The sequence below is a fragment of the Salmo salar genome, chromosome ssa14, assembly GCF_905237065.1.
Source record: "Salmo salar chromosome ssa14, Ssal_v3.1, whole genome shotgun sequence".
Taxonomy (NCBI): Eukaryota; Metazoa; Chordata; class Actinopteri; order Salmoniformes; family Salmonidae; genus Salmo; species Salmo salar.
In genome coordinates, this window is record NC_059455.1 from 67,602,265 (window position 1) to 67,628,260 (window position 25,996).

At 45.9% G+C, this 25,996-nt stretch overlaps 1 long non-coding RNA gene and 3 gene segments (V, D, J or C); 2 read left to right on the forward strand and 2 right to left on the reverse strand.

Annotated features, from left to right (window-relative positions):
• Positions 1-6,514: 6,514 nt before the first annotated feature.
• LOC106597727 (Ig kappa-b4 chain C region-like) lies at positions 6,515-8,691 on the reverse strand. The segment is given in 2 exon segments: positions 6,515-7,245; positions 8,321-8,691. Coding segments are annotated over 2 exon segments (483 nt in total).
• Positions 8,692-9,038: 347 nt separating this feature from the next.
• LOC106597757 (uncharacterized) lies at positions 9,039-10,016 on the forward strand. The gene is made up of 2 exons (XR_006758903.1): positions 9,039-9,263; positions 9,386-10,016. It is a non-coding gene; the product is annotated as an uncharacterized lncRNA (long non-coding RNA).
• Positions 10,017-18,023: 8,007 nt separating this feature from the next.
• Positions 18,024-20,390, reverse strand: LOC106570152 (Ig kappa-b4 chain C region-like). The segment is given in 2 exon segments: positions 18,024-18,756; positions 20,106-20,390. Coding segments are annotated over 2 exon segments (423 nt in total).
• A 50-nt stretch (positions 20,391-20,440) lies between these two features.
• On the forward strand, positions 20,441-21,743 carry LOC106570153 (immunoglobulin kappa variable 4-1-like). The segment is given in 2 exon segments: positions 20,441-20,665; positions 20,788-21,743. Coding segments are annotated over 2 exon segments (381 nt in total).
• The last annotated feature ends 4,253 nt before the right edge of the window (positions 21,744-25,996 follow it).

Below are 25,996 nucleotides of genomic sequence, written 5' to 3' on the forward strand. Positions count from 1 at the left end.
AGGGTGTGTGGTATATGGCCAATATACCACGGCTAAGGGCTGTTCGTAAGCACTACGCAACTCGGAGTGCCTGGATACAGCCCTTAACCCCTGAGGTTGATGTTATAAACTGGTTACCAACGTAATTTGGGCAAATTAAAATGGTTGATGTAGAATGATGTAGAATTTACAGCCACATTCATATATCATTTGGTTTTACCTTCCAACATAAATTGATGTCAAATTTCTACATTTACGAGGTAAAAATATAGAAATGTACAGTGTTTAGCAGTTATACATTAACCAGGCACAACATTATTTTGGTTCGGTAGTTATCGTTTTTTAGCAGTTTGATTAATTAAGTGATAGTTAATTGCATTGTTAACAAATTACAAGGAAATCATATCAGAAGTAAGTGAATATTTCATTTTGAACAGCAGATACAAATCAGCTGGGCTAGACAATCTGGACCCTCTCTTTCTAAAATTATCCGCCGCCATTGTTGCAACCCCTACTACCAGTCTGTTCAACCTCTCTTTCATATCGTACGAGATCCCTAAAGATTGGAAAGCTGCCGCAGTCATCCCCCTCTTCAAAAGGGGTGACACTCTAGACCTAAACTGTTATAGACCTATATCCATCCTGCCCTGCCTTTCTGAACGCTTCGAAAGCCAAGTTAACAAACAGATCACTGACCATTTCGAATCCCACTGTACCTTCTCCGCTGTGCAATACGGTTTCCGAGCTGGTCATGGGTGAACCTCAGCCACGCTCAAGGTACTAAACGATATCATAACCGCCATCGACAAAAGACAGTACTGTGCAGCCGTCTTTATGGACCTGGCCAAGGCTTTTGACTCTGTCAATCACCGTATTCTTATCGGCAGACTCAATAGCCTTGGTTTCTCAAATGACTGCCTTCACCAACTACTTCGCAAACAGAGTTCAGTGTTTCAAATCGGAGGGCCTGTTGTCCGGACGTATGGCAGTCTCTATGGGGGTACCTCAGGGTTAAATTCTCGGGCCGACTCTTTTCTCTGTATATATCAACGATGTCGCTCTTGCTGCGGGTGATTCCCTCTATGCAGACGACACCATTATGTGTACATCTGGCCCTTCTTTGGACACTGTGTTAACTAACCTCCAAACGAGCTTCAATGCCATACAACACTCCTTCCGTGGCCTCCAACTGCTCTTAAACGCTAGTAAACCAAATGCATGCTTTTCAACCGTTCGCTGCCCACACCCACCCGCACCACTAGCATCACATTTTACTTTTTTTTTTTTTTTACTCTGGACGGTTCTGACCTAGAATACGTGGACAACTACAAATACCTAGGTGTCTGGCTAGACTGTAAACTCTCCTTCCAGACTCATATCAAACATCTCCAATGCAAAATCAAATCTAGAATCGGCTTTCTATTACGCAACAAAGCTTCCTTCACTCATGCCGCCAAACTTACCCTAGTAAAACTGACTATCCTACCGATCCTCGACTTCGGCGATGTCATCTACAAAATAGCTTCCAATACTCTACTCAGCAAACTGGATGCAGTCTATCACAGTGCCACCCGTTTTGTTACCAAAGCCCCTTATACCACCCACCACTGCGACCTGTATGCTCTAGTCGGCTGGCCCTCGCTACATATTCGTAGCCAGACCCACTGGCTCCAGGTCATCTATACGTCTATGCTAGGTAAAGCTCCTCCTTATCTCAGCTCACTGGTCACGATAACAACACCCACCCGCGCTCCAGCAGGTATATCTCACTGGTCATCCCCAAAGCCAACACCTCCTTTGGCCGCCTTTCCTTCCAGTTCTCTTCTGCCAGTGACTGGAATGAATTGCAAAAATTGCTGAAGCTGGAGACTTACATTTCCCTCACTAACTTTAAACACCAGCTATCTGAGCATCTAACCGATGGCTGCAGCTGTACATAGTCCATCTGTAAATAGCCCACCCAATCTACCTACCTGATCCCCATATTGTTTTTATTCACTTTTCTGCTCTTTTGCACACCTGTTTCACTACTTGCACATCATCATCTGCTCATCTATCACTCCAGTGTTAATCTGCTAAATTGTAATTACTTTGCTACTATGGCCTATTTATTGCCTTACCTCCTCACGCCATTTGCACACACTGTATATAGACATTCTTTTTTCTATTGTGTTATTGACTGTACGCTTGTTTATTCCATGTGTAACTCTGTGTTGTTGTTTGTGTCGCACTGCTTTGCTTTATCTTGGCCAGGTCGCAGTTGTAAATGAGAACTTGTTATCAACTAGCTTACCTGGTTAAATAAAGGTGAAATAAAATAAATAATGTTCAAATAGGGGACTTCAATCTAAGATCTTTTTATGAATTTGTATATTTAAACAAATTGTATTTGTGACAGATATGACTAATCGTGATATCAAAGTCGTACTTCTTGAATGGAATCAATATGACTGTATTCACTCTTTCGGGGTTGGAGAGGTATAGAAGTTGAGTAGGTGATGAATAGTTGGGAACAGGCAGGCGGCTCTGGCTGCGCCGGACAGGTGGGCGGTTCTGGCGGCTCCGGACTGGCGGGACTTGCAGTAGGCCTGGCTCTGGGCGCAGGCACAGGATTCACCAGGCTGGGGAGACATGCAGGAGGCCTGGCTCTGGGCGCAGGCACAGGATAGACCGGGTCTCGAAGACGTACTGGAGGTCTGGAGCGCACAGCCTGCACAACCCGTCCTGGCTGGGTTGTAACTGCCTTCGCTGCCTCTATCTCCTCCGGCGGGCGACGGTATACTCCCGCTTGTCTCCAGGGTCCCTGTCCGTCTAGAATCTCTTCCCAAGTCCATGACTCTAGATAGCTCCTCTCCAGCTCCTTACCCCGCTGCTTGGTCTTCTTGTGGTGGGAAGTTCTGTAACGTCCGTTGTTGGAATGAGACCAAGGCGCAGCGTGGGTTGGGTTCATCATACTTTAATATAAACGGTGAACCAGCAAAACCAAAACAAGAAACAACACAACGAACTAACAATTTCACAGGCTTCTCACAGCAATGCAAAAACAACTTCCCACACCAGACAGGTGGAAAAAGGGCTACCTAAGTATGGCTCCCAATCAGCGACAACGATGTACAGCTTTCCCTGATTGAGAGCCATACCAGGCCAAAACACAGAAATACAAAACATAGATAGGGAATATAGAATGAACATAGAAATAGAAAATATAGAACATACATCAAAACCCCAAAACACACAAAACAAACACACCCTGCCACGCCCTGACCAAACTACTATAACAAATAACCCCTTTTACTGGTCAGGACGTGACATGAGGTGAGATAAGGGAGGTAAAGGCAAAAAAGGCCATGGTGGCAAAGTAAATACAATATAGCAAGTAATACACTGGAATGGTGGATTTGCATTGGAAGAAAGTGCAAAGTAGAAATAGAAATAATGGAGTGCAAAGGAGCAAAATAAATAAATACAGTAGGGGAAAAGGTAGTTGTATGTACTAAATTATAGATGGGCTATGTACAGGTGCAGTGATCTGTGAGCTGCTCTGACAGCTGGTGCTTAAAGCTAGTGAGGGAGATAAGTGTTTCCAGTTTCAGAGATTTTTGTAGTTCGTTCCAGTCATTGACAGCAGAGAACTGGAAGGAGAGACGGCCAAAGAATGAATTGGCTTTGGGGGTGACCAGAGAGATATACCTGTTGGAGCGCGTGCTACAGGTGGGTGCTGCTATGGTGACCAGTGAGCGGAGATAAGGGGGGACTTTACCTAGCAGGGTCTTGTAGATGACCTGGAGCCAGTGGTTTTGGCGGCGAGTATGAAGCGAGGGCCAGCCAACGAGAGCGTACAGGTCGCAGTGGTGGGTAGTATATGGGGCTTTGGTGACAAAACGGGTGGCACTGTGATAGACTGCATCCAGTTTATTGAGTAGGGTATTGGAGGCTATTTTGTAAATGACATCGCCGAAGTCGAGGATCGGTGGTATGGTCAGTTTTACGAGGGTATGTTTGGCAGCATGAGTGAAGGATGCTTTGTTGCGAAATAGGAAGCCAATTCTAGATTTAACTTTGGATTGGAGATGTTTGATGTGAGTCTAGAAGGAGAGTTTACAGTCTAACCAGACACCTAGGTATTTGTAGTTGTCCACATATTCTAAGTCAGAACCTTAAAGAGTAGTGATGCTGGACGGGCGGGCAGGTGCAGGCAGCGATCAGTTGAAGAGCATGCATTTAGTTTTACTTGTATTTAAGAGCAGTTGGAGGCCTCGGATGGAGAGTTGTATGGCATTGAAGCTCGTCTGGAGGGTTGTTAACACAGTGTCCAAAGAAGGGCCAGAAGTATACAGAATGGTGTCGTCTGCGTAGAGGTGGATCAGAGACTCACCAGCAGCAAGAGAAACATCATTGATGTATACAGAGAAAAGAGTTGGCCCAAGAATTGAACACTGTGGCACCCCCACAGAGACTACCAGAGGCCCGGACAACAGGCCCTCCGATTTGACACATTGAACTCTGTCAGAGAAATAGTTGGTGAACCAGGCGAGGTAATCATTTGAGAAACCAAGGCTATTGAGTCTGCCGATGAGGATGTGGTGATTGACAGAGTCGAAAGCCTTGGCCAGGTCAATGAGTATGGCAGCACAGTATTGTTTCTTATTGATGGCGGTTACGATATCGTTTAGGATCTTGATCGTGGCTGAGGTGCACCCATAACCAGCTCTGAAACCAGATTGCATAGCGGAGAAGGTACAGTGGGATTGGAAATGGTCGGTAATCTGTTTGTTGACTTGGCTTTCGAAGACCTTAGAAAGGCAGGGTAGGATAGATATAGGTCTGTAGCAGTTTGGGTCAAGAGTGTCCCCTCCTTTGAAGAGGGGGATGACAGCAGCTGCTTTCCAATCTTTTGGAATCTCAAACGACACGAAAGAGAGGTTGAACAGGATAGTAAAGGGTCCAGATTGTCTAGCTGGGCTGATTTGTAGGGGTCCAGATTTTGCAGCTCTTTCAGAACATCAGCTGACTGGATTTGGGAGAAGGAGAAATGGGGAAGGCTTGGGTGAGTAGCTGTGGGGGGTGCAGTGCTGTTGACCGCAGTAGGGTTATGCAAAGTCCAGTGTAATATCTGCTTCCCCAGTCCATGTTCAGTTCTCTAGTCAAACACACAGCTGCCACAGTCCCAGAAGATTGAGGCTGTGAGATTGTGAGCTGTGGTCGGGTTGAAACTCAGATTTGCATGAGCAGGGAACTGCCACGCTCCCAGAATAGAGCAGCACCATAGCCAGATGTTCACCTGTCCCCAGAGAGTTTCAGTGATTTTAGAGCACATGGCTTCAGTATTGGAAATATCATGAAGACAAGTGAGTTTATAGCTAATGGATTCAGTATTAGTAATATCATGAAGACCAGTGAGTTTATAGCTAATGGATTCAGTATTAGTAATATCATGAAGACCAGTGAGTTTATAGCACATGGATTCAGTATTAGTAATATCATGAAGACCAGTGAGTTTATAGCTAATGGATTCAGTACTAGTAATATCATGAAGACCAGTGAGTTTAGAGCTAATGGATTCAGTATTGGAAATATCATGAAGACAAGTGAGTTTATAGCTAATGGATTCAGTATTAGTAATATCATGAAGACCAGTGAGTTTATAGCTAATGGATTCAGTATTAGTAATATCATGAAGACCAGTGATTTTATAGATAATGGATTCAGTATTAGTAATATCATGAAGACCAGTGATTTTATAGATAATGGATTCAGTTACTAGTAATATCATGAAGACCAGTTATTGTATAGCACATGGATTCAGTACTAGTAATATCATGAAGACCAGTGAGTTTATAGATAATGGATTCAGTACTAGTAATATCATGAAGACCAGTGAGTTTATAGCTAATGGATTCAGTATTAGTAATATCATGAAGACCAGTGAGTTTATAGCTAATGGTTTCAGTATTAGTAATATCATAAAGACCAGTGAGTTTATAGCAAATGGATTCAGTATTAGTAATATCATGAAGACCAGTGAGTTTATAGCTAATGGTTTCAGTATTAGTAATATCATGAAGACCAGTGAGTTTATAGCTAAAGGTTTCAGTATTAGTAATATCATGAAGACCAGTGAGTTTATAGCACATGTCCTCAGTATTAGTATCACTGTAGGTCACAGGAGGCTGCTGAGGGAGGACGGCTCATAATAATGGATGAAATGGAGTGAATAGAAGGGTATCAAACACATAGAAACCATATGTTTGATGAGTTCAATACTATTCCATTTATTCCGTTCCAGTCGTCACTATGAGCCAGTCTTCCCCAATTAAGGTGCCACCAACCCCCTGTGCTGTAGATATCCTTTTGACTGGTACCAACTTTGGGCCAATCAGCCAAGCATTCATTGAGCAAAGCTATTTAACTGAAATGTATTAGTAAAATCATTTTCCATGGCAGAGCTCTCCATTCCTCATGAAAACTAAACAAATCACAAAGGTCTCAATGTCTAACAGTAAAACTCATTAAATAATGATATCCAGGCAAATAATTTTAAAGATTGAATGTCTTTATTTTCACAACATGTCAGAACCAACAGCATTACAGCAATAAAGCGCATCACACATGTGATATGAAAGCCAAGCAGAACTATGACATCAGAATCAGAGAGATATGGATTCCCACACAAGTGTGCTAGACACAGGAGGCTGCTGAGGGGAGGACGGCTCATAATAATGTCTAGAATGGAGTGAATGGAAATGTATGGATCACATGGAAACAATGTGTTTGATGAGTTCGATAGCATTCCATCTATTCCATTTCAGCCAAAACTATGAGTCCATCCTCCCTATTTAAGGTTCCAACAACCTCCTGTGGTGCTAGTAGTGCTGGATCAGTAAGACGGAGAGGCGCTGAGTGCAGAACAGAGTAAAAACAGTGGAGTCAGAGGAGGAGCTCATTAATCAGAACACTGGTCTCTCCTCAGTGTCTCCGAGAGTGGAGTCTGGGAGCCCTGGGTGGCCTCACAGGTCACAGAGCCCACCTTCCTCCACTGGTCGACAGGGAGGGTCAGGGTGCTGCTCCAGCTGTAGTGGCCGTCCTTCTCCAGGACCCCAGGGCTCCCTGTCACCTCCCAGGTGCTGCTACTGCTCCCATCCACCTTCCAGTTCAGCTTCCAGTCTGAGGGGAAGCCCTTGTTTGCCAGGCACATGAGAGTGGCCTTCCCCTGCTGCAGCTCCACACTGGAGGGGGGCAGGACCGTCATGGTGGGACGAACATCACCTAGCAGACAGGTGGGAAGTTAGAGAGAGGGGAGCTGTCAATCAATCACCAGACTGATATGACAATAATGATGCAGCAGTTTTACATCTTAGCTTTAAACTAAGTTGTTTTTTTTTCAGCAGGTTTCTGTCCCTCAAACACACAGCTTCTCAGTCTTTCTGTTACTCTTTCACTTATCTTTGAGTAGTTACTGGAGCATATTATAACTATATCAGATTACCTTCAAATACATTCAACTATCTTCAAAACTTTTACTATTTAAATGAAAATATTTCAGCACTCCTCCCTTTTTGTAATAGGATAAAATCCTAGGAATCAAACGGCATTTCATTAGTCATTATTATTATTATTTTAAAGAAAACTCCACAGAATGTATGACCAATTCTTAAATGATGATCTGTTTAAAATAATGCTGAGGAAGTAAATTCCAGTTGACTGTAGCCATGTAAAAATAATATTACATTTAAAGATGCATTATGTAGAAATCACACAAATCAAATCAATCAAATCAAACATTTCCTGGTTGCTAAAATTCAAATCGTTCACCTAACTTCAGTTTATGTGACAAAACAAGCAAGTATAGTGTAAGAGCACGGCTCTCCAACCCTGTTCCTGTAGAGCTACTGTCCTGTAGGTTTTCACTCCAACCCTGTTCCTGTAGAGCTACTGTCCTGTAGGTTTTCACTCCAACCCTGTTCCTGTAGAGCTACTGTCCTGTAGGTTTTCACTCCAACCCTGTTCCTGTAGAGCTACTGTCCTGTAGGTTTTCACTCCAACCCTGTTCCTGTAGAGCTACTGTCCTGTAGGTTTTCACGCCAACCCTAATATAGTTCACCTGATTCTAATAATTACCTGGTTGATAAGCTGAATTAGGTTAATTACAACTTGGGTTGGAGTGAAAACCTACAGGAGGGTAGCTCTCCAGGAACATGGTTACTATGAACATCAGAACTTAGCAGCACTTTGCAAAAGATAGCAAATATCAAATTCAATTGCAAAATAAGATAGCAATATAGCAAATAGATAGTAAAACTAAGATTTAAAAAAATAAGATATTAGATGTAGATTAACTTACTTCCAACATCCAGTCTTGTGCCTCCACCAATAGTGTACCACAGTGATACAAACTCATGCAACGGCCATACAAAAACCTTTGATACTATAGAGACAAGGCTCTCGCTCTTTATAAACCTACATTTATCCAAACTACTCTCAGATTTCAACAATACCACCATTGTTGGAAATTAATACACACTTTATAAGCACCTTGATTTATATATCATCATGAATAGGCATTTTCATTTAACTCAATTTACTTCTAAGGTTAATAAATGCAACACAAATTCTTCAAAAATAAATACATATTTCCACTTTCAATTTAAGGTAGTTGTAATAGTTTTAAGAAAATGAATTGGGATTTTGATAACAGAGGTCAAGATCGAAAATGGAATACTTACTACCAACACTCAGTTTGGTCCCTCCACCAAAAGTCAACCACAGTGATAGAGTCTGACTGACTCGCTATACAAAAACCTCCAGACACAGAGGGGGACATTATTAACACAACATGGAACTGATCAATGAATCTTACTTTGTCACTGATGCCCCCTACTGGTACACTCTGGAACTCCAGGAGATTGGACTTTCAACAGTATGGAAACTGCTGTGCACTATGTTGATAATAGTTAATCATATTTTTATCAAGTAATCGTAAGAAGAGCTTGACACAGCAATGACGGAATGTGTCAGTATAAATACGTTTTTGTAATGACTTTCAGACAACACATGGAGGAGGATTTCAGAACTTTTCTTAATGACAGTGCAGTGATTTGCCCAGGAGGAACATTTCCATAGAGAGACACTTTGCATTGGCATCACATGCTTCAGTGCTCTGGGAGTGTTTATAGCCCTGTGAGTTGAACACTTCATGTGAGAGCTGTGTTTCATTTAAACAGAACCCACGGCAACCATGACTTTCATCACCATCTTCATCTGGACTCTGGTCTGTTACACACAAGGTGAGAGACATTTTGAACATTTTCAGAATGCAAGCATCATGTTGTAAACGAGGAATTACAGTTATAATCTTCCAAATATTTTACCTTCCTAAATGTGATATTTTCCTTCTTTCTCTCTGCAGGGTCTTGGGGCCAGTATGTATTGACTCAGTCTGCAGCTCAATCAGTCCAGCCGGGTCAAACTATCTCTATTGACTGTAGTGCCAGTAGTACAGTTACTCAGTACTCTGGCTCACAGTATTACCTGGCCTGGTACCATCAGACGTCTGGAGAAGCTCCTAAACTCCTGATCTATCTCACATCAGACAGGTTCACAGGAGTTTCCACCAGGCTCAGTGGCAGTGGGAGAGGAAATGGTGTTGACTTCACTCTGACCATCAGTAAATTCCAGGCTGAGGATACAGGAGTTTACTACTGTCAGAGTTACCACAGTGGTCCTGTGTTCACACAGTGATTTAGAGCCGCACAAAAACCTCCCTCAGTCAGAGTCCACTGCTGCAGCTGGGACCTACTGCAGGTGCTGAGGGCGAAGACAATGACATGTGTCACTGAGAACTACTGTACAAACACTCAACTCACTGGGCAGAAACTGGATGAATCAAGGCTGTTTCCACATCAATTAAACCAAACAAATCTTTGTGATAAAGTTGAATCAACATGGAAAACCAATTGGATTTGCAAAAAGTCGTCGGCATAAGAGCATTTTGTCTTTTTTTACCCAACTTTTAACCTAAATACAATGAGATGGTAACATTTGTTGTTGATTTCACGTTGAATTCACGGTTAGTTGACAACTCAACCAAATGTAAATCTCAACTAGATGTTGAACTGTTGTCTGTGCCCAGTGTGAACCTACCATTCATTATACACTGTGACCACAGGAGTATTGTATCAGATATTACCCCACTATAGTATGATACAGCACCACTGTGGTCTCCATCTTGTACAGTAAATATACAGTGAAAGGCCTATAGACAGACAGTGCAACTAGTGCTCCCATTATAAACACAAGCCTCCTCACACACAGTCATCTAAACACTATGGGCCATTAGTAGCCAGTACTACATGAAATCTATAGATCTGAAGCAAACCTGCAAGAAACCCCTTCCACCAAATACAACTAACATTTAGCTTCACTATAAATGTTCTCTGTCATTCAAATGATGAACCTGATATTGTAGAGTCAGAGAGGCAGGGCGGAAATCCCGGGGGGGACGGGGGGGACACGACCCCCCCATCCTAGGAAAAATATGATTTGTCCCCCCAATATATCACTGAAACATAACTATGTAATTTAAATCATATTAATAATACACAATGAAAGCAATTGTGCTGATTATAGACACTTAATAGCGCGTTTTTAAGTTTCAAAAGATTGCAACCCCCCCCACCCTTTGCCTCACAATGGTTTGATCCACTGCCAGTTCCTTAGCTTGCTAGGTAACAGAGAGGTCGTATCTACTGTCTGAAAGGCACTCAATGCACGTAACTGACGTGAGGTTAATCCAGTCAATCGCGCACACACACTAGCTGAATATGCAGAGCTAGCGCGCAAATATGAACTATTAAGCTAGCTAGTACCTATTCCATTTATGTGGCGTCGTCAAAGATGGAATCAGCATGCAGATGATGTAAGTTAGTGCTTCAAAGTCCCTATGATAAGGTTAGCAATAAACTGAAATCCAAACTGAACAGAACTACACTCTTCTACCATTGTCTTAAATATATTTAATGGTCTCGTTGCAAAAGCTAAATTGTCGCAAGTGAACTTTTATTTATTTATTTTATTTCACCTTTATTTAACCCGGGTAGCAAAGATTAAAGCAAACACCACTGAAACTGAATTGGTGCTCTCTAGCTTTGCAAATTCAGCTATTGTTGGAAGCCAGCCAATATGAAACAAACTATTAAAATTACAAAAGGTTGCAGCATATGTTGTGTAAATGGTGAACTCATACAGCTGTCAACTCTTGTAATTTTAATCCGTTTCACATTTGCTAGCTACCTTTTAGATCGAAGCCCAAATAGAATGATTGAAGATGATAGAAGCCCATCTCTTACTGTAAATAACCTACACACTGTGTGTGTAGCCAGCCAGCCAGCCAGGTAGAAAAATGGCAGAAAAATAAAAGATGGACATCAGAGTATTTTTCAGTACACCAAAACGCATAGTAAGAACCCTAGTAGCCTAATATCTCAAAGACTAGTTGATAAAATGTTTATAAGAAAGAAATGAAATTCTAATGGAAATGTTTCACAATGATGTCATTAGGCAGAGCAGGCAACAGATGGCACACAGACAGCAGAGTTGGGGACAGATATGCAGGGACAGACTGGCAGAGACAGGGAGTCTCAGGTAAGTTTGTTGAGTCTTTGGCAACATTATGAAAAGTTCTCAATTTTTTTTTACTTGTAAAATAGGAACATAATTGGAAAATGCCATGGATACCCCCTCTCTCAACTTAAACTGGTGACTGAACTAAAATTTGTTAAAGGCAATGGTATTGCTGTTGTGATTAGTTGTGTAGTTTTGGGTACCGGTAGTTAGGAGTACGGCAAACACCTTATTTCTTTGGTACTTCAATATACATTTACCATATTACAATGTAGCCTATGTGTTACAGCACTACTTTTGGTGTCCCCCTCAGGAATTGCTCTTAAGAAAATTTCATGTAATTGTCCCCTCCAAAGTTGATATCAGATTTTCGCCCCTGCAGAGAGGATGTTAAGCCCATAGAGAATGACGTCATCTCTTGGTGGTGATGGTCATGGAGACAATAGTGTTCCTCTGTGGAGGAGGGCCCGCTCTGGTGATGCTGGGAAACACTAACAATAACACGTCAATAACACGTCTCTCTTCAGTCTGTGCTACTGCTGCTCTCCTCCAGCTGCTACTGGAACAGCAATACATACAGTTAAAGTCGGAAGTTTACATAAACCTTAGCCAAATACATTTATACTCAGTTTTTCACAATTCCTGACATTTAATCCTAGTAAAAATTCCCTGTCTTAGGTCAGTTGGGATCACCACTTTATTTTAAGAATGTGAAATGTCAGAATAATAGTAGAGAGAATGATTTGTTTCAGCTTTTATTTCTTTCATCACATTCCCAGTGGGTCAGAAGATTAATACACTCAATTAGTATTTGGTAGCATTGCCTTTAAATTGTTTAACTTGGGTCAAACGTTTCGGGAAGCCTTCCACAAGCTTCCCACAATAAGTTGGGTGAATTTTGGCCCATTCCTCCTCACAGAGCTGGTGTAACTGAGTCAGGTCTGTAGGCCTCCTTGCTCGCACATGCTTTTTTAGTTCTGCCCACAAATGTTCTATGGGATTCAGGTCAGGGCTTTGTGATGGCCACTGCAATACCTTGACTTACTTGTCCTTAAGACATTTTGCCACAACTTTGGAAGTATTCTTGGGGTCATTGTCCATTTGGAAGACCCATTTGCGACCAAGCTTTAACTTCCTGACTGATGTCTTGAGATGTTGCTGTTGGTGTTCTTCGGCTTGCAAGCCTCCCACGTTTTCCTCCAAACATAACGATGGTCAATATGGCCAAAAAGTTATATTTTTGTTTCATCAGACCAGGGGACGTTTCTCCAAAAAGTATGAATTTTGTCCAAATGTGCAGTTGAAAACCGTGGTCTGGCTTTTTTATGGCGGTTTTGGAGCAGTGGCTTCTTCCTTGCTGTGCGGCCTTTCAGGTTATGTCGATATAGGACTCGTTTTACTGTGGATATAGTTACTTTTGTACCTGTTTCTTCCAGCATCTTCACAAGGTCCTTTGCTGTTGTTCTGGGATTGATTTGCACTTTTCACACCAAAGTACGCTCATCTCTAGGAGACAGAATGCATCTCCTTCCTGAGCGGAATGACAACTGCGTTGTCCCATGGTGTTTATACTTGCATACTATTGTTTGTACAGATCAACTTAGTACCTTCATGCATTTGGAAATTGCTCCCAAGCATGAGCCAGACTTGTGGAGGTGTACAATTTTTTTTCTAAAGTCTTCACTGATTTATTTAGATTTTCCCATGATGTCAAGCAAAGAGGCACTGAGTTTGAAGGTAGGCCTTGAAATACATCCACAGGTACACCTCCAATTGACTCAAATGAGGTGAATTAGCCTATCAGAAGCTTCTAAAGCCATGACATCATTTTCTGGAATTTTCCAAGCTGTTTAAAGGCACAGTCAACTTAGTGTATGGAAAATTCTGACCCACTGGAATTGTGATACAGTGAATTATAAGTGAATTAATCTGTCTGTAAACAATTGTTGGAAAAAATACTTGTGTCATACACAAAGTAGATGTCTTAACCGACTTACCAAAACTATAGTTTGTTAAGAAGAAATTTGTGGAATGGTTGAAAAATAAGTTTTAATGACTCCAACCTAAGCGTATGTCAACTTCCAACTTCAACTGTATCTGTCACAAATACATTTAGTTTACATATAGAAAGCCATAAAAAGACCTTTGAGTGAAGTCCTCTATTTCAACATAATGCAAAGTCCAGTGTAATATCTGCTTCCCCAGCCCATGTTCAGTTCTCTAGTCAAACACACAGCTGCCACAGTCCCAGAAGATTGAGGCTGTGAGATTGTGAGCTGTGGTCTGGTTGAAACTCAGGTTTGCATGGCCAGGGAACTGCCACGCTCCCAGAATAGAGCAGCACCATAGCCAGATGTTCACCTGTCCCCAGAGAGTTACAGTGTTTTTAGAGCACATGGCTTCAGTATTAGTAACATCATGAAGACCAGTGGGTTTATAGCACATAGCTTCTGTATTGGAAATATAATTTAGACCAGTGGGTTTATAGCCAATGGCTTCAGTATTAGTTATATCATGAAGACCTGATAGGCGGTGGGTAACTGGTGCAGTGAATCAGGCGCAGGAGAGCAGAAATGAGTGTATAAGGTATTTAATTCCACGACAGCACCAGTATACAGACAATACTCTAAGAAATACCAGTCACTCAAAAATAAATACATAACCTGACGCCTCGAGTCCAGTATGGATCGAACTGCATACGCCGGGGCCCCCTCGATGTCCAGAGGGGGCGGAGGGGGCGGAGGAACCTCCCGCACCCCAGACTCCTGGATGGGCCAGCCACCTCCGGCCTGATGAGAGACACATGGAACGCGGGGTTAATACGGTAATCTGGGGGAAGCTGTAACCTGTAACAAACCTCGTTCAGTCTCCTCAGGACTTTGAATGGCCCACAAACCGCAGGCCCAGCTTCCGTCAGGGCAGGCGTAGGGGCAGGTTTCGGGTCGAGAGCCAGACCCGGTCCTCCGGTGCAAACACCGGGACCTTACTGCGGTGGCGGTCTTTGCTCGCTTTCTGACGCCTCACGGCCGCTGAAGGTGCACATGACTGGCGTCCCATGTCTCCTCTGAGCGCCTAAACCAGTCGTCCACTGCAGGAGCCTCGATCTGGCTCTGACGCCATGGCACCAGAACCGTCTGGTACCCCAGTACGCACTGGAAGCGGGAGAGGTTAGTGGAGGAGTGGCGGAGCGAGTTTTGGGCCTTCTCTGCCCAGGGTATGAATGCCGCCCACTCCCCCGGCCAGTCCTGGCAATAAGACCACAGAAACCTACCCACATCCTGGTTCACTCTCTCCACCTGCCCGTTACTCTCGGAGTGAAAACCTGAGGTAAGGCTGACCGAGACTCCCAGACGTTGCATGAATGCCCTCCAGACCCTCGACGTGAACTGGGGACATCGATCAGATACTATGTCCTCAAGCAACCCGTAGTGTCGGAAGACGTGTGTGAGCAGGGCCTCCACAGTCTGTAGGGCCGTAGGGAGACCGGGCAAAGGGAGGAGACGGCAGGACTTAGAAAACCGATCCACAACGACCAGGATCGTGGTGTTACCCTGTGATGGAGGAAGATCCGTTAGGAAGTCCACCGTAAGGTGCGACAATGGCCGTTGTGGAACGGGTAGGGGTTGTAACTTCCCTCTAGGCAGGTGCCTGGGAGCCTTGCACTGGGCGCACACCGAGCAGGAGGAAACATAAACCCTCACGTCCTTAGCCAAGGTGGACCACCAGTACTTCCCACTAAGACAGCGCACTGTCCGACCGATGCCCGGATGACCAGAGGAGGGTGACATATGGGCCCAATAGATCAAACGGTCGCGGACAGCAGACGGAACGTACAGACGCCCAGCTGGACACTGGAGAGGAGTGGGCTCTGCACTTAACGCCCGCTCGATGTCCGCATCCAGCTCCCACACTACCGGTGCCACCAGGCAAGAGGCCGGGAGTATGGGAGTGTGATCCATGGACCGCTCCTCCGTGTCATACATCCGGGACAGTGCGTCTGCCTTAGCGTTCTGGGAACCTGGTCTGTAGGACAGGGTGAAGATAAAATGGGTAAAAAACATGGCCCACCTTGCCTGGTGAGGGTTCAGTCTCCTCACCGCCCGGATGTACTCCAGGTTGCGGTGGTCATTCCAGATCAGAAAAGGGTGTTTAGCCCCCTCAAGCCAATGTCTCCACGCCTTCAAGGCCTTGATGACAGCCAACAGCTCCCGGTCCCCCACGTCATAGTTTCGCTCCGCCAGGCTGAGCCTCTTCAAAAAGAAGGCACAGGGGTGGAGCTTTGTTGGCATACCCGAGCGCTGAGAGAGCACAGCTCCTATCCCAGCCTCGAACGCGTCCACCTCCACTATGAACGCCAAAGAGGGATCCGGATGAACCAGCATGGGAGCTGAGTTAAACAGAGCCCTCAGGTGATTTGATGTGAGTCTGGAAGGAGAGCTTACAGTCTAACCAGACACCTAGGTATTTGTAGTTGTGCACATATTCTAAGTCAGAACCGTAAAGAGTAGTGATGCAGAACGGGCGGGCAGGTGCAGGCAGCGATCGGTTGAAGAGCATGCATTTAGTTTTACTTGTATTTAAGAGCAGTTGGAGGCCACGGAAGGAGAGTTGTATGGCATTGAAGCACGTCTGGAGGGTTGTTAACACAGTGTACAAAGAAGGGCCAGAAGTATACAGAATGGTGTCGTCTGCGTAGAGGTGGATCAGAGACTCACCAGCAGCAAGAGCAACATCATTGATGTATTCAGAGAAAAGAGTTGGCCCAAGAATTGAACACTGTGGCACCCCAATAGAGACTACCAGAGGCCCGGACAATAGGCCATCCGATTTGACACATTGAACTCTGTCAGAGAAGTAGTTGGTGAACCAGGCGAGGCAATCATTTGAGAAACCAAGGCTATTGAGTCTGCCGATGAGGATGTGGTGATTGACAGAGTCGAAAGCCTTGGCCAGGTCAATGAGTACGGCAGCACAGTATTGTTTCTTATCGATGGCGGTTACGATATTGTTTAGGATCTTGAGCGTGGCTGAGGTGCACCCATGATCAGCTCTGAAACCAGATTGCATAGTGGAGAAGGTGCAGTGGAATTCGAAAAGGACGGTAATCTGTTTGTTGACTTGGCTTTCGAAGACCTTAGAAAGGCAGGGTAGGATAGATATAGGTCTGTAGCAGTTTGGGTCAAGAGTGTCCCCTCCTTTGAAGAGGGGGATGACAGCAGCTGCTTTCCAATCTTTTGGAATCTCAAACGACACGAAAGAGAGGTTGAACAGGCAGAATAGGGGTTGAATTCGGCAGATAATTTTAGAAAGAAAGGGTCCAGATTGTCTAGCCGGGCTGATTTGTAGGGGTCCAGATTTTGCAGCTCTTTCAGAACATCAGCTGACTGGATTTGGGAGAAGGAGAAATGGGGAAGGCTTGGGTGAGTAGCTGTGGGGGGTGCAGTGCTGTTGACCGCGGTAGGGTTATGCAAATTCCAGTGTAATATCTGCTTCCCCAGTCCATGTTCAGTTCTCTAGTCAAACACACAGCTGCCACAGTCCCAGAAGATTGAGGTTGTGAGATTGTGAGCTGTGGTCGGGTTGAAACTCAGATTTGCATGAGCAGGGAACTGCCACGCTCCCAGAATAGAGCAGCACCATAGCCAGATGTTCACCTGTCCCCAGAGAGTTTCAGTGATTTTAGAGCACATGGCTTCAGTATTGGCAATATCATGAAGACAAGTGAGTTTATAGCTAATGGATTTAGTATTAGTAATATCATGAAGACCAGTGAGTTTATAGTTAATGGATTTAGTATCAGTAATATCATGAAGACCAGTGATTTTATAGCTAATGGATTCAGTATTAGTAATATCATGAAGACCAGAGATTTTATAGATAATGGATTCAGTATTAGTAATATCTTGAAGTCCAGTGAGTGTATAGCTAATGGATTCAGTGTTAGTAATATCATGAAGTCCAGTGAGTTTATAGCTAATGGATTTAGTATTAGTAATATCATGAAGACCAGTGAGTTTATTGCACATGTCCTCAGTATTAGTATCACTGTAGGTCACAGGAGGCTGCTGAGGGGAGGACGACTCATAATAATGGCTGAAATGGAGTGAATAGAAGGGTATCAAACACATGGAAACCATATGTTTGATGAGATCAATACTATTCCATTTATTCCGTTTCAGTCGTCACTATGAGCCTGTCCTCCCCAATTAAGGTGCCACCAACCCCCTGTGCTGTAGATATCCTTTTGACTGGTACCAACTTTGGGCCAATCAGCCAAGCATTCATTGAGCGAAGCTATTTAACTGAAATGTATTAGTAAAATCATTTTCCATGGCAGAGCTCTCCATTCCTCATGAAAACTAAACAAATCACAAAGGTCTCAATGTCTAACAGTAAAACTCATTAAATAATGATATCCAGGCAAATAATTTTAAAGATTGAATGTCTTTATTTTCACAACATGTCAGAACCAACAGCATTACAGCAATAAAGCTCATCACACATGTGATATGAAAGCAAGCAGAACTATGACATCAGAATCAGAGAGATATGAATTTCCACACAAGTGTGCTAGTCACAGGAGGCTGCTGAGGGGAGGACGGCTCATAATAATGTCTAGAATGGAGTGAATGGAAATGTATGGATCACATGGAAACCATGTGTTTGATGAGTTCAATAGCATTCCATGTATTCCGTTTCAGCCAAAACTATGAGCCCATCCTCCCTATTTAAGGTTCCACCAACCTCCTGTGGTGCTAGTAGTGCTGGATCAGTAAGACGGAGAGGCGCTGAGTGCAGAACAGAGTAAAAACAGTGGAGTCAGAGGAGGAGCTCATTAATCAGAACACTGGTCTCTCCTCAGTGTCTCCGAGAGTGGAGTCTGGGTGCCCTGGGTGGCCTCACAGGTCACAGAGCCCACCTTCCTCCACTGGTCGACAGGGAGGGTCAGGGTGCTGCTCCAGCTGTAGTGGCCGTCCTTCTCCAGGACCCCAGGGCTCCCTGTCACCTCCCAGGTGCTGCTACTGCTCCCATCCACCTTCCAGCTCAGCTTCCAGTCTGAGGGGAAGCCCTTGTTTGCCAGGCACATGAGAGTGGCCTTCTCCTGCTGCAGCTCCACACTGGAGGGGGGCAGGACCGTCATGGTGGGACGAACATCACCTAGCAGACAGGTGGGAAGTTAGAGAGAGGGGAGCTGTCAATCAATCACCAGACTGATATGACGATAATGATGCAGCAGTTTTACATCTTAGCTTTAAACTAAGTTGTTTTTTTTTCAGTAGGTTTTTGTCCCTCAAACACACAGCTTCTCAGTCTTTCTGTCACTCTTTCACTTATCTTTGAGTAGCTACTGAAGCATATTATAACTATATGAGATTACTGAAAAAACATTATACTATCTTCAAAACTTTTACTATTTAAATGAAAATATTTCAGCACTCCTCTCCCTTTTTGTAATAGGATAAATCCTAGGAATCAAACTGCATTTCATTATTCATTATTATTATTATTTTAAAGAAAACTCCACAGAATGTATGACCAATTCTTAAATGATGATCTGTATAAAATAATGCTGATGAAGTAAATTCCAGTTGACTGTAGCCATGTAAAAATAATATTACATTTAAAGATGCATTATGCAGAAATCACACAATTCAAATCAATCAAATCAAACATTTCCTGGTTGCTAAAATTCTAATCGTTCACCTAACTTCAGTTTATGTGACAAAACAAGCAAGTATAGTGTAAGAGCACGGCTCTCCAACCCTGTTCCCGTAGAGCTACTGTCCTGTAGGTTTTCACTCCAACCATGTTCCTGTAGAGCTACTGTCCTGTAGGTTTTCACTCCAACCCTGTTCCTGTAGAGCTACTGTCCTGTAGGTTTTCACTCCAACCCAACTTGTAATTAACCTAATTCAGCTTATCAACCAGGTAATTATTAGAATCAGGTGAACTATATTAGGGTGGTTCGTGAGCATTGGTGTTACCAAAAGTATATTACTATGAACAGCAGAACTTTGTAAGATAGCAGCACTTTGCAAAAGATAGCAAATATCAAATACAATTCCAAATAATATAGTAAAACTAAGATTAAAAAAAATAAGAAATTAGATGTAGATTAACTTACTTCCAACATCCAGTCTTGTGCCTCCACCAAAAGTGTACCACAGTGATACAAACTCATGCAACGGCCATACAAAAACCTTTGATACTATAGAGACAAGGCTCTCGCTCTTTATAAACCTACATTTATCCAAACTACTCTCAGATTTCAACAATACCACCATTGTTGGAAATTAATACACACTTTATAAGCACCTTGATTTATATATCATCATGAATAGGCATTTTCATTTAACTCAATTTACTTCTAAGGTTAATAAATGCAACACAAATTCTTCAAAAATAAATACATATTTCCACTTTCAAATTAAGGTAGTTGTAATAGTTTTAAGAAAATGAATTGGGATTTTGATAACAGAGGTCAAGATCGAAAATGGAATACTTACTACCAACACTCAGTTTGGTCCCGCCACCAAAAGTCAACCACAGTGATAGAGTCTGACTGACTCGCTGTACAAAAACCTCCACAGACACAGAGGGGAACATTATTAACACAACATGGAACTGATCAATGAATCTTACTTTGTCACTGATGCCCCCTACTGGTACACTCTGGAACTCCAGGAGATTGGACTTTCAACAGTATGGAAACTGCTGTGCACTATGTTGATAATAGTTAATCATATTGTATCAAGTAATCGTAAGAAGAGCTTGACACAGCAATGACGGAATGTGTCAGTATAAATGTTTTTGTAACGACTTTCAGACAACACTTGGAGGAGGATTTCAGAACTTTTCTTAATGACAGTGCAGTGATTTGCCCAGGAGGAACATTTCCATAGAGAGACACTTTGCATTGGCATCACATGCTTCAGTGCTCTGGGAGTGTTTATAGCCCTGTGAGTTGAACACTTCATGTGAGAGCTGTGTTTCATTTAAACAGAACCCACGGCAACCATGACTTTCATCACCATCTTCATCTGGACTCTGGTCTGTTACACACAAGGTGAGAGACATTTTGAACATTTTCAGAATGCAAGCATCATGTTGTAAATGAGGAATTACGGTTATAATCTTCCAAATATTTTACCTTCATAAATGTGATATTTTCCTTCTTTCTCTCTGCAGGGTCTTGGGGCCAGTATGTATTGACTCAGTCTGCAGCTCAATCAGTCCAGCCGGGTCAAACTGTCTCTATTGACTGTAGCGCCAGTAGTAAAGTTAATCAGTACTCTGGCTCACGGTATTACCTGGCCTGGTACCATCAGACGTTTGGAGAAGCTCCTAAACTCCTGATCTATTACACATCAGACAGGTTCACAGGAGTTTCCACCAGGTTCAGTGGCAGTGGGAGAGGAAATGGTATTGACTTCACTCTGACCATCAGTAAAGTCCAGGCTGAGGATACAGGAGTTTACTACTGTCAGAGTTACCACAGTGGTACTGTGTTCACACAGTGATTTAGAGCCGCACAAAAACCTCCCTCAGTCAGAGTCCACTGCTGCAGCTGGGACCTACTGCAGGTGCTGAGGGCGAAGACAATGACATGCGTCACTGAGTACTACTGTACAAACACTCAACTCACTGGGCAGAAACTGGATGAATCAAGGCTGTTTCCACATCAATTAAACCAAACAAATCTTTGTGATAAAGTTGAATCATCATGGAAAACCAATTGGATTTGCAAAAAGTCGTCGGCGTAAGAGCATTGTCTTTTTTTTACCCAACTTTTAACATTTGTTGTTGATTTCACGTTGAATTCACGGTTAGTTGACAACTCAACCAAATGTAAATCTCAACTAGATGTTGAACTGTTGTCTGTGCCCAGTGTGAACCTACCATTCATTATACACTGTGACCACATGTAACGGCTTGTCTGTGGTGTGGAGGAAAGAAGCGCAGGAAGCAGCGAACACTGTGTGGTAATTTTAATAAACCACCTGTACAAAATAACACAATCGACAAGCACAGTTGAACAAACCTCAGTCGACACACAGAAGGACAATCCCGCACAATAGAGAGTGGGCCAGCTGAACTAAATAGCCCTCTTAATTGACTAACTCAGGGCAGGTGAGACAACATAAAAAAAGGGAAAAACAAAAAGGGAATCGGTGGTAGCTAATAGGCCGGTGACGACGACCGCCGAGCGCCACCCGAGCAGGAGGGGGCGCCATCGTCGGTAGGAATCGTGACAGTACCCCCCTCCTGACGCGCGGCTCCTGCAGCACGCCGACACCGGCCTCGAGGCCGACCCGGAGGACGAGGCGCAGGGCGATCCGGACGGAGGCGGTGGAACTCCTTCAACATGGATGGGTCCAAGACGTCCTTCGCCGGCACCCAGCACCTCTCCTCCGGACCGTACCCCTCCCAGTCCACGAGGTACTGCAGGCCCCTCGCCCGGCGTCTCGAATCCAGAATGGCCCTTACGCTGTACGCCGGGGACCCCCCGATGTCCGGGGGGGGGTGGAGGGACCTCCGGCACCTCATCTTCTTGTAGGGGACCAGCCACCACCGGCCTGAGGAGAGACACATGAAACGAGGGGTTAATACGGTAATAGGAAGAGAGTTGCAACCGATAACACACCTCGTTTATCCTCCTCAGGACTTTGAAGGGCCCCACACACTGCGGCCCCAGCTTCCGGCAGGGCACGCGGAGGGACAGGTTCCGGGTCGAGAGCCAGACCCTGTCACCCGGTGCGAACACCGGCGCCTCACTGCGGTGGCGGTCAGCACTCCTTTTCTGCCTAGCACTGGCCTCCTTCAGTGAGTCCTGTACTGCCTTCCAGGTCTCCTTGGAGTGCTGAACCCAGTCCTCCACCGCAGGAGCTTCGGTCTGGCTCTGGTGCCATGGGGCCAGGACCGGCTGGTACCCTAACACACACTGGAAGGGTGACATGTTAGTAGAGGAGTGGCGAAGTGAGTTCTGGGCTACCTCTGCCCAGGGAATATACCTCGCCCACTCCCCTGGCCGGTCCCGGCAATACGACCTCAGGAACCTGCCCACCTCCTGGTTCACCCTCTCCGCCTGCCCATTGCTCTCGGGGTGATAACCGGAGGTTAAACTGACCGAGACCCCCAGCCGCTCCATAAACGCCTTCCAGACCCTGGATGTGAACTGGGAACCCCGATCAGAGACAATATCCTCCGGCACCCCGTAGTGCCGGAAGACGTGGGTAAATAGGGCCTCCGCAGTCTGCAGGGCCGTAGGGAGACCGGCCAAGGGGAGGAGACGGCAGGACTTAGAAAACCGATCCACAACCACCAGAATCACAGTGTTCCCCTGAGAGGGGGGAAGATCTGTCAGGAAGTCGATAGACAGGTGCGACCATGGCCGTTGCGGAACGGGGAGGGGCTGTAACTTCCCTCTCGGTAAATGCCTAGGAGCCTTACTCTGGGCACACACCGAACAGGAAGAGACATATGACCTCACGTCCTTAGCCAAGGTGGGCCACCAATACTTCCCCCTTAGACTCCGCACTGTCCTCTCTACACCAGGATGACCCGCCGCAGGTAGTATGTGCACCCACCGAATCAACCGATCGCGAACATCGAGCGGCACATACATGCGCCCCACGGGCACCTGCGCAGGCGCAGGTTCCAACACCAGTGCCCGCTCGATGTCCGCGTCCACCTCCCACACCACTGGTGCCACCAGCCTAGACGCTGGAATGATGGGAGTTGGATCGATGGGTCGGTCATCCGTTTCATGCAGACGGGACAGCGCGTCGGCTTTAGTATTAAGGGAACCCGGTCTATATGAGATGGTAAACCTAAACCGGGCAAAGAACATGGCCCACCTTGCCTGACGTGGATTCAGTCTCCTCGCTGCCCGGATGTACTCCAGGTTTCGGTGGTCGGTCCAGATGAGAAAGGGGTGCTTAGCCCCCTCAAGCCAGTGTCGCCACACCCTCAAGGCTTTGACTACCGCTAGCAACTCCCTGTCCCCCACATCGTAGTTACGCTCCGCCGAACTGAGCTTCCCTGAGAAGAAAGCGCAGGGGCGGAGTTTCGGTGGCGCACTGTGATAGCACGGCACCCACCCCAGCCCCGGATGCGTCCACCTCTACTACGAACGCTAAAGACGGGTCCGGGTGCGCCAACACTGGCGCGTCGGTGAACAGTGTCTTCAACTTCTTGAAGGCTCCGTCCGCCTCCGTCGACCATCTCAAACGCGCCGGCCCCCCCTTCAGCAGTGAGGTAATGGGAGCCGCTACCTGGCCAAACCCCCGGATAAACCTCCGGTAGTAGTTGGCAAAGCCCAAGAACCGCTGCACTTCCTTCACCGTGGTTGGAGTCGGCCAATTACGCACAGCCTTAACGCGGTCACACTCCATCACCACCCCCGTGGTGGAAATGCGATAACCCAGAAAGGAGACGGCTCGTTTGAAAAACTCACACTTCTCAGCCTTAACGTATAGGTCATGCTCCAGCAGTCTACCAAGCACCTTGCGCACCAGGGACACATGCACGGAGCGGGTGGCGGAATATATCAGAATGTCATCGATATAGACAATCACGCCCTGCCCGTGCAGGTCCCTGAGAATCTCGTCAACAAAGGTTTGAAAGACGGCTGGAGCATTTTTCAACCCATACAGCATGACGAGGTACTCATAATGGCCTGATGTGGTACTAAAGGCGGTTTTCCACTCGTCTCCCTTCTTGATACGCACCAGGTTATACGCGCTCCTGAGATCCAGTTTTGTGAAGAACTGTGCTCCGTGAAATGATTCCACCGCCGTAGCGATAAGAGGTAGTGAGTAACTAAACCCCACCGTGATCGCGTTTAGACCTCTATAATCAATGCACGGACGCAGACCTCCCTCCTTTTTCTTCACAAAAAAGAAACTCGAGGAAGCGGGTGAGATGGAGGGCCGAATGTACCCCTGTCCCAAGGATTCCGTGACGTATGTCTCCATAGCCGCCGTCTCCTCTTGTGACAAGGGGTACACGTGACTCCTGGGAAGCACAGCGTTAACCTGGAGATCTATCGCACAATCCCCTTGTCGATGAGGTGGTAATTTAGTCGCTCTCTTTTTACAAAAAGCGATCGCCAAATCAGCGTATTCAGGGGGAAAGCGCACGGTGGACACCTGGTCTGGACTCTCCACTGACGTGGCACCTATGGAAACTCCTAGACACCTCCCTGAACACTCCTCCGACCACCCCTGGAGAACCCCCTGTTTCCATGAAATGAGGGGATTGTGACCAGCCAGCCAGGGGACCCCCAGCACCACCGGACACGCAGGTGAATCAATAAGAAAAAAGTTAATGCTTTCCTTATGATTCCCCAGCGTTACCATGTCCAGCGGCACCGTAGACTCCCTGACTAGCCCTGACCCTAGTGGTCGGCTATCTAAGGAGTGCACGGGGAAGGGGGAATCTATCGGCACCCGTGGAATGCCCAGCTTAATGGCAAGTCCACGGTCCATAAAGTTCCCAGCTGCGCCTGAATCGACTAGCGCCCTATGCTGGGAAGAGGGAAAAAATTTAGAAAATGAAACAGGCAAAAATACATGACCAACAGGGGGTTCTGGGCGAGTCTGGTGCTGACTCACCTGAGGTGACCGAGAAGTGTTCTGCCTGCCTTCTCGACTCCCAGACTGGCTCCTCCAGCACCGGTCGGCCGTGTGTCCTCTCCGACCACAGCTGGTGCAGGAGGAGCCACCTCCTCCGGTGCCCCTTGGCACGGCCCCCCCTACCTCCATAGGGGTAGGGGCGGGGGTGCACGGGGGTGGAACGGGCAGGACCCTCTCCGAACGCCCGCGGGCAGCCAGCAAATTGTCCAACCGTATGGACATATCAATGAGTTCGTCCAGGGATAGATTGGTGTCCCTACAGGCCAGCTCCCTGCGGACGTCCGCCCGGAGACTACACCGGTAGTGGTCTATGAGGTCTATGAGGGCCCTGTCATTCCACCCCGCTCCAGCAGCCAAGGTCCTAAACTCCAGTCTTGTGCGCTCCTCGTCTCCTGCCTGAGGTGGAACAGCCGTTCACCCGCCGCTCTACCTTCGGGGGGGGGTGGTCGAAACAGCCCGAAAGCGGCGGGTGAACTCTGGGTAGTGGTCCCTCACCGAGTCTGGAGCGTTCCAGACCGCATTAGCCCACTCCAGAGCTCGGCCCGTCAGGCAGGAAACGAGGGCACTCACGCTCTCCTCTCCTGTAGGGGCAGGTCTGACGGTGGCCAGGTACAACTCTAACTGGAGAAGAAACCCCTTGCACCCAGCCGCCGTCCCATCATACTCCCTCGGGAGTGCCAGGCGAAGCGCGCCAGAGCCAGACGTCGTGGGAGGAGGAGATGGTTGTATCGGGGGGGTGTAGGTGGAGAGAGGATACCACT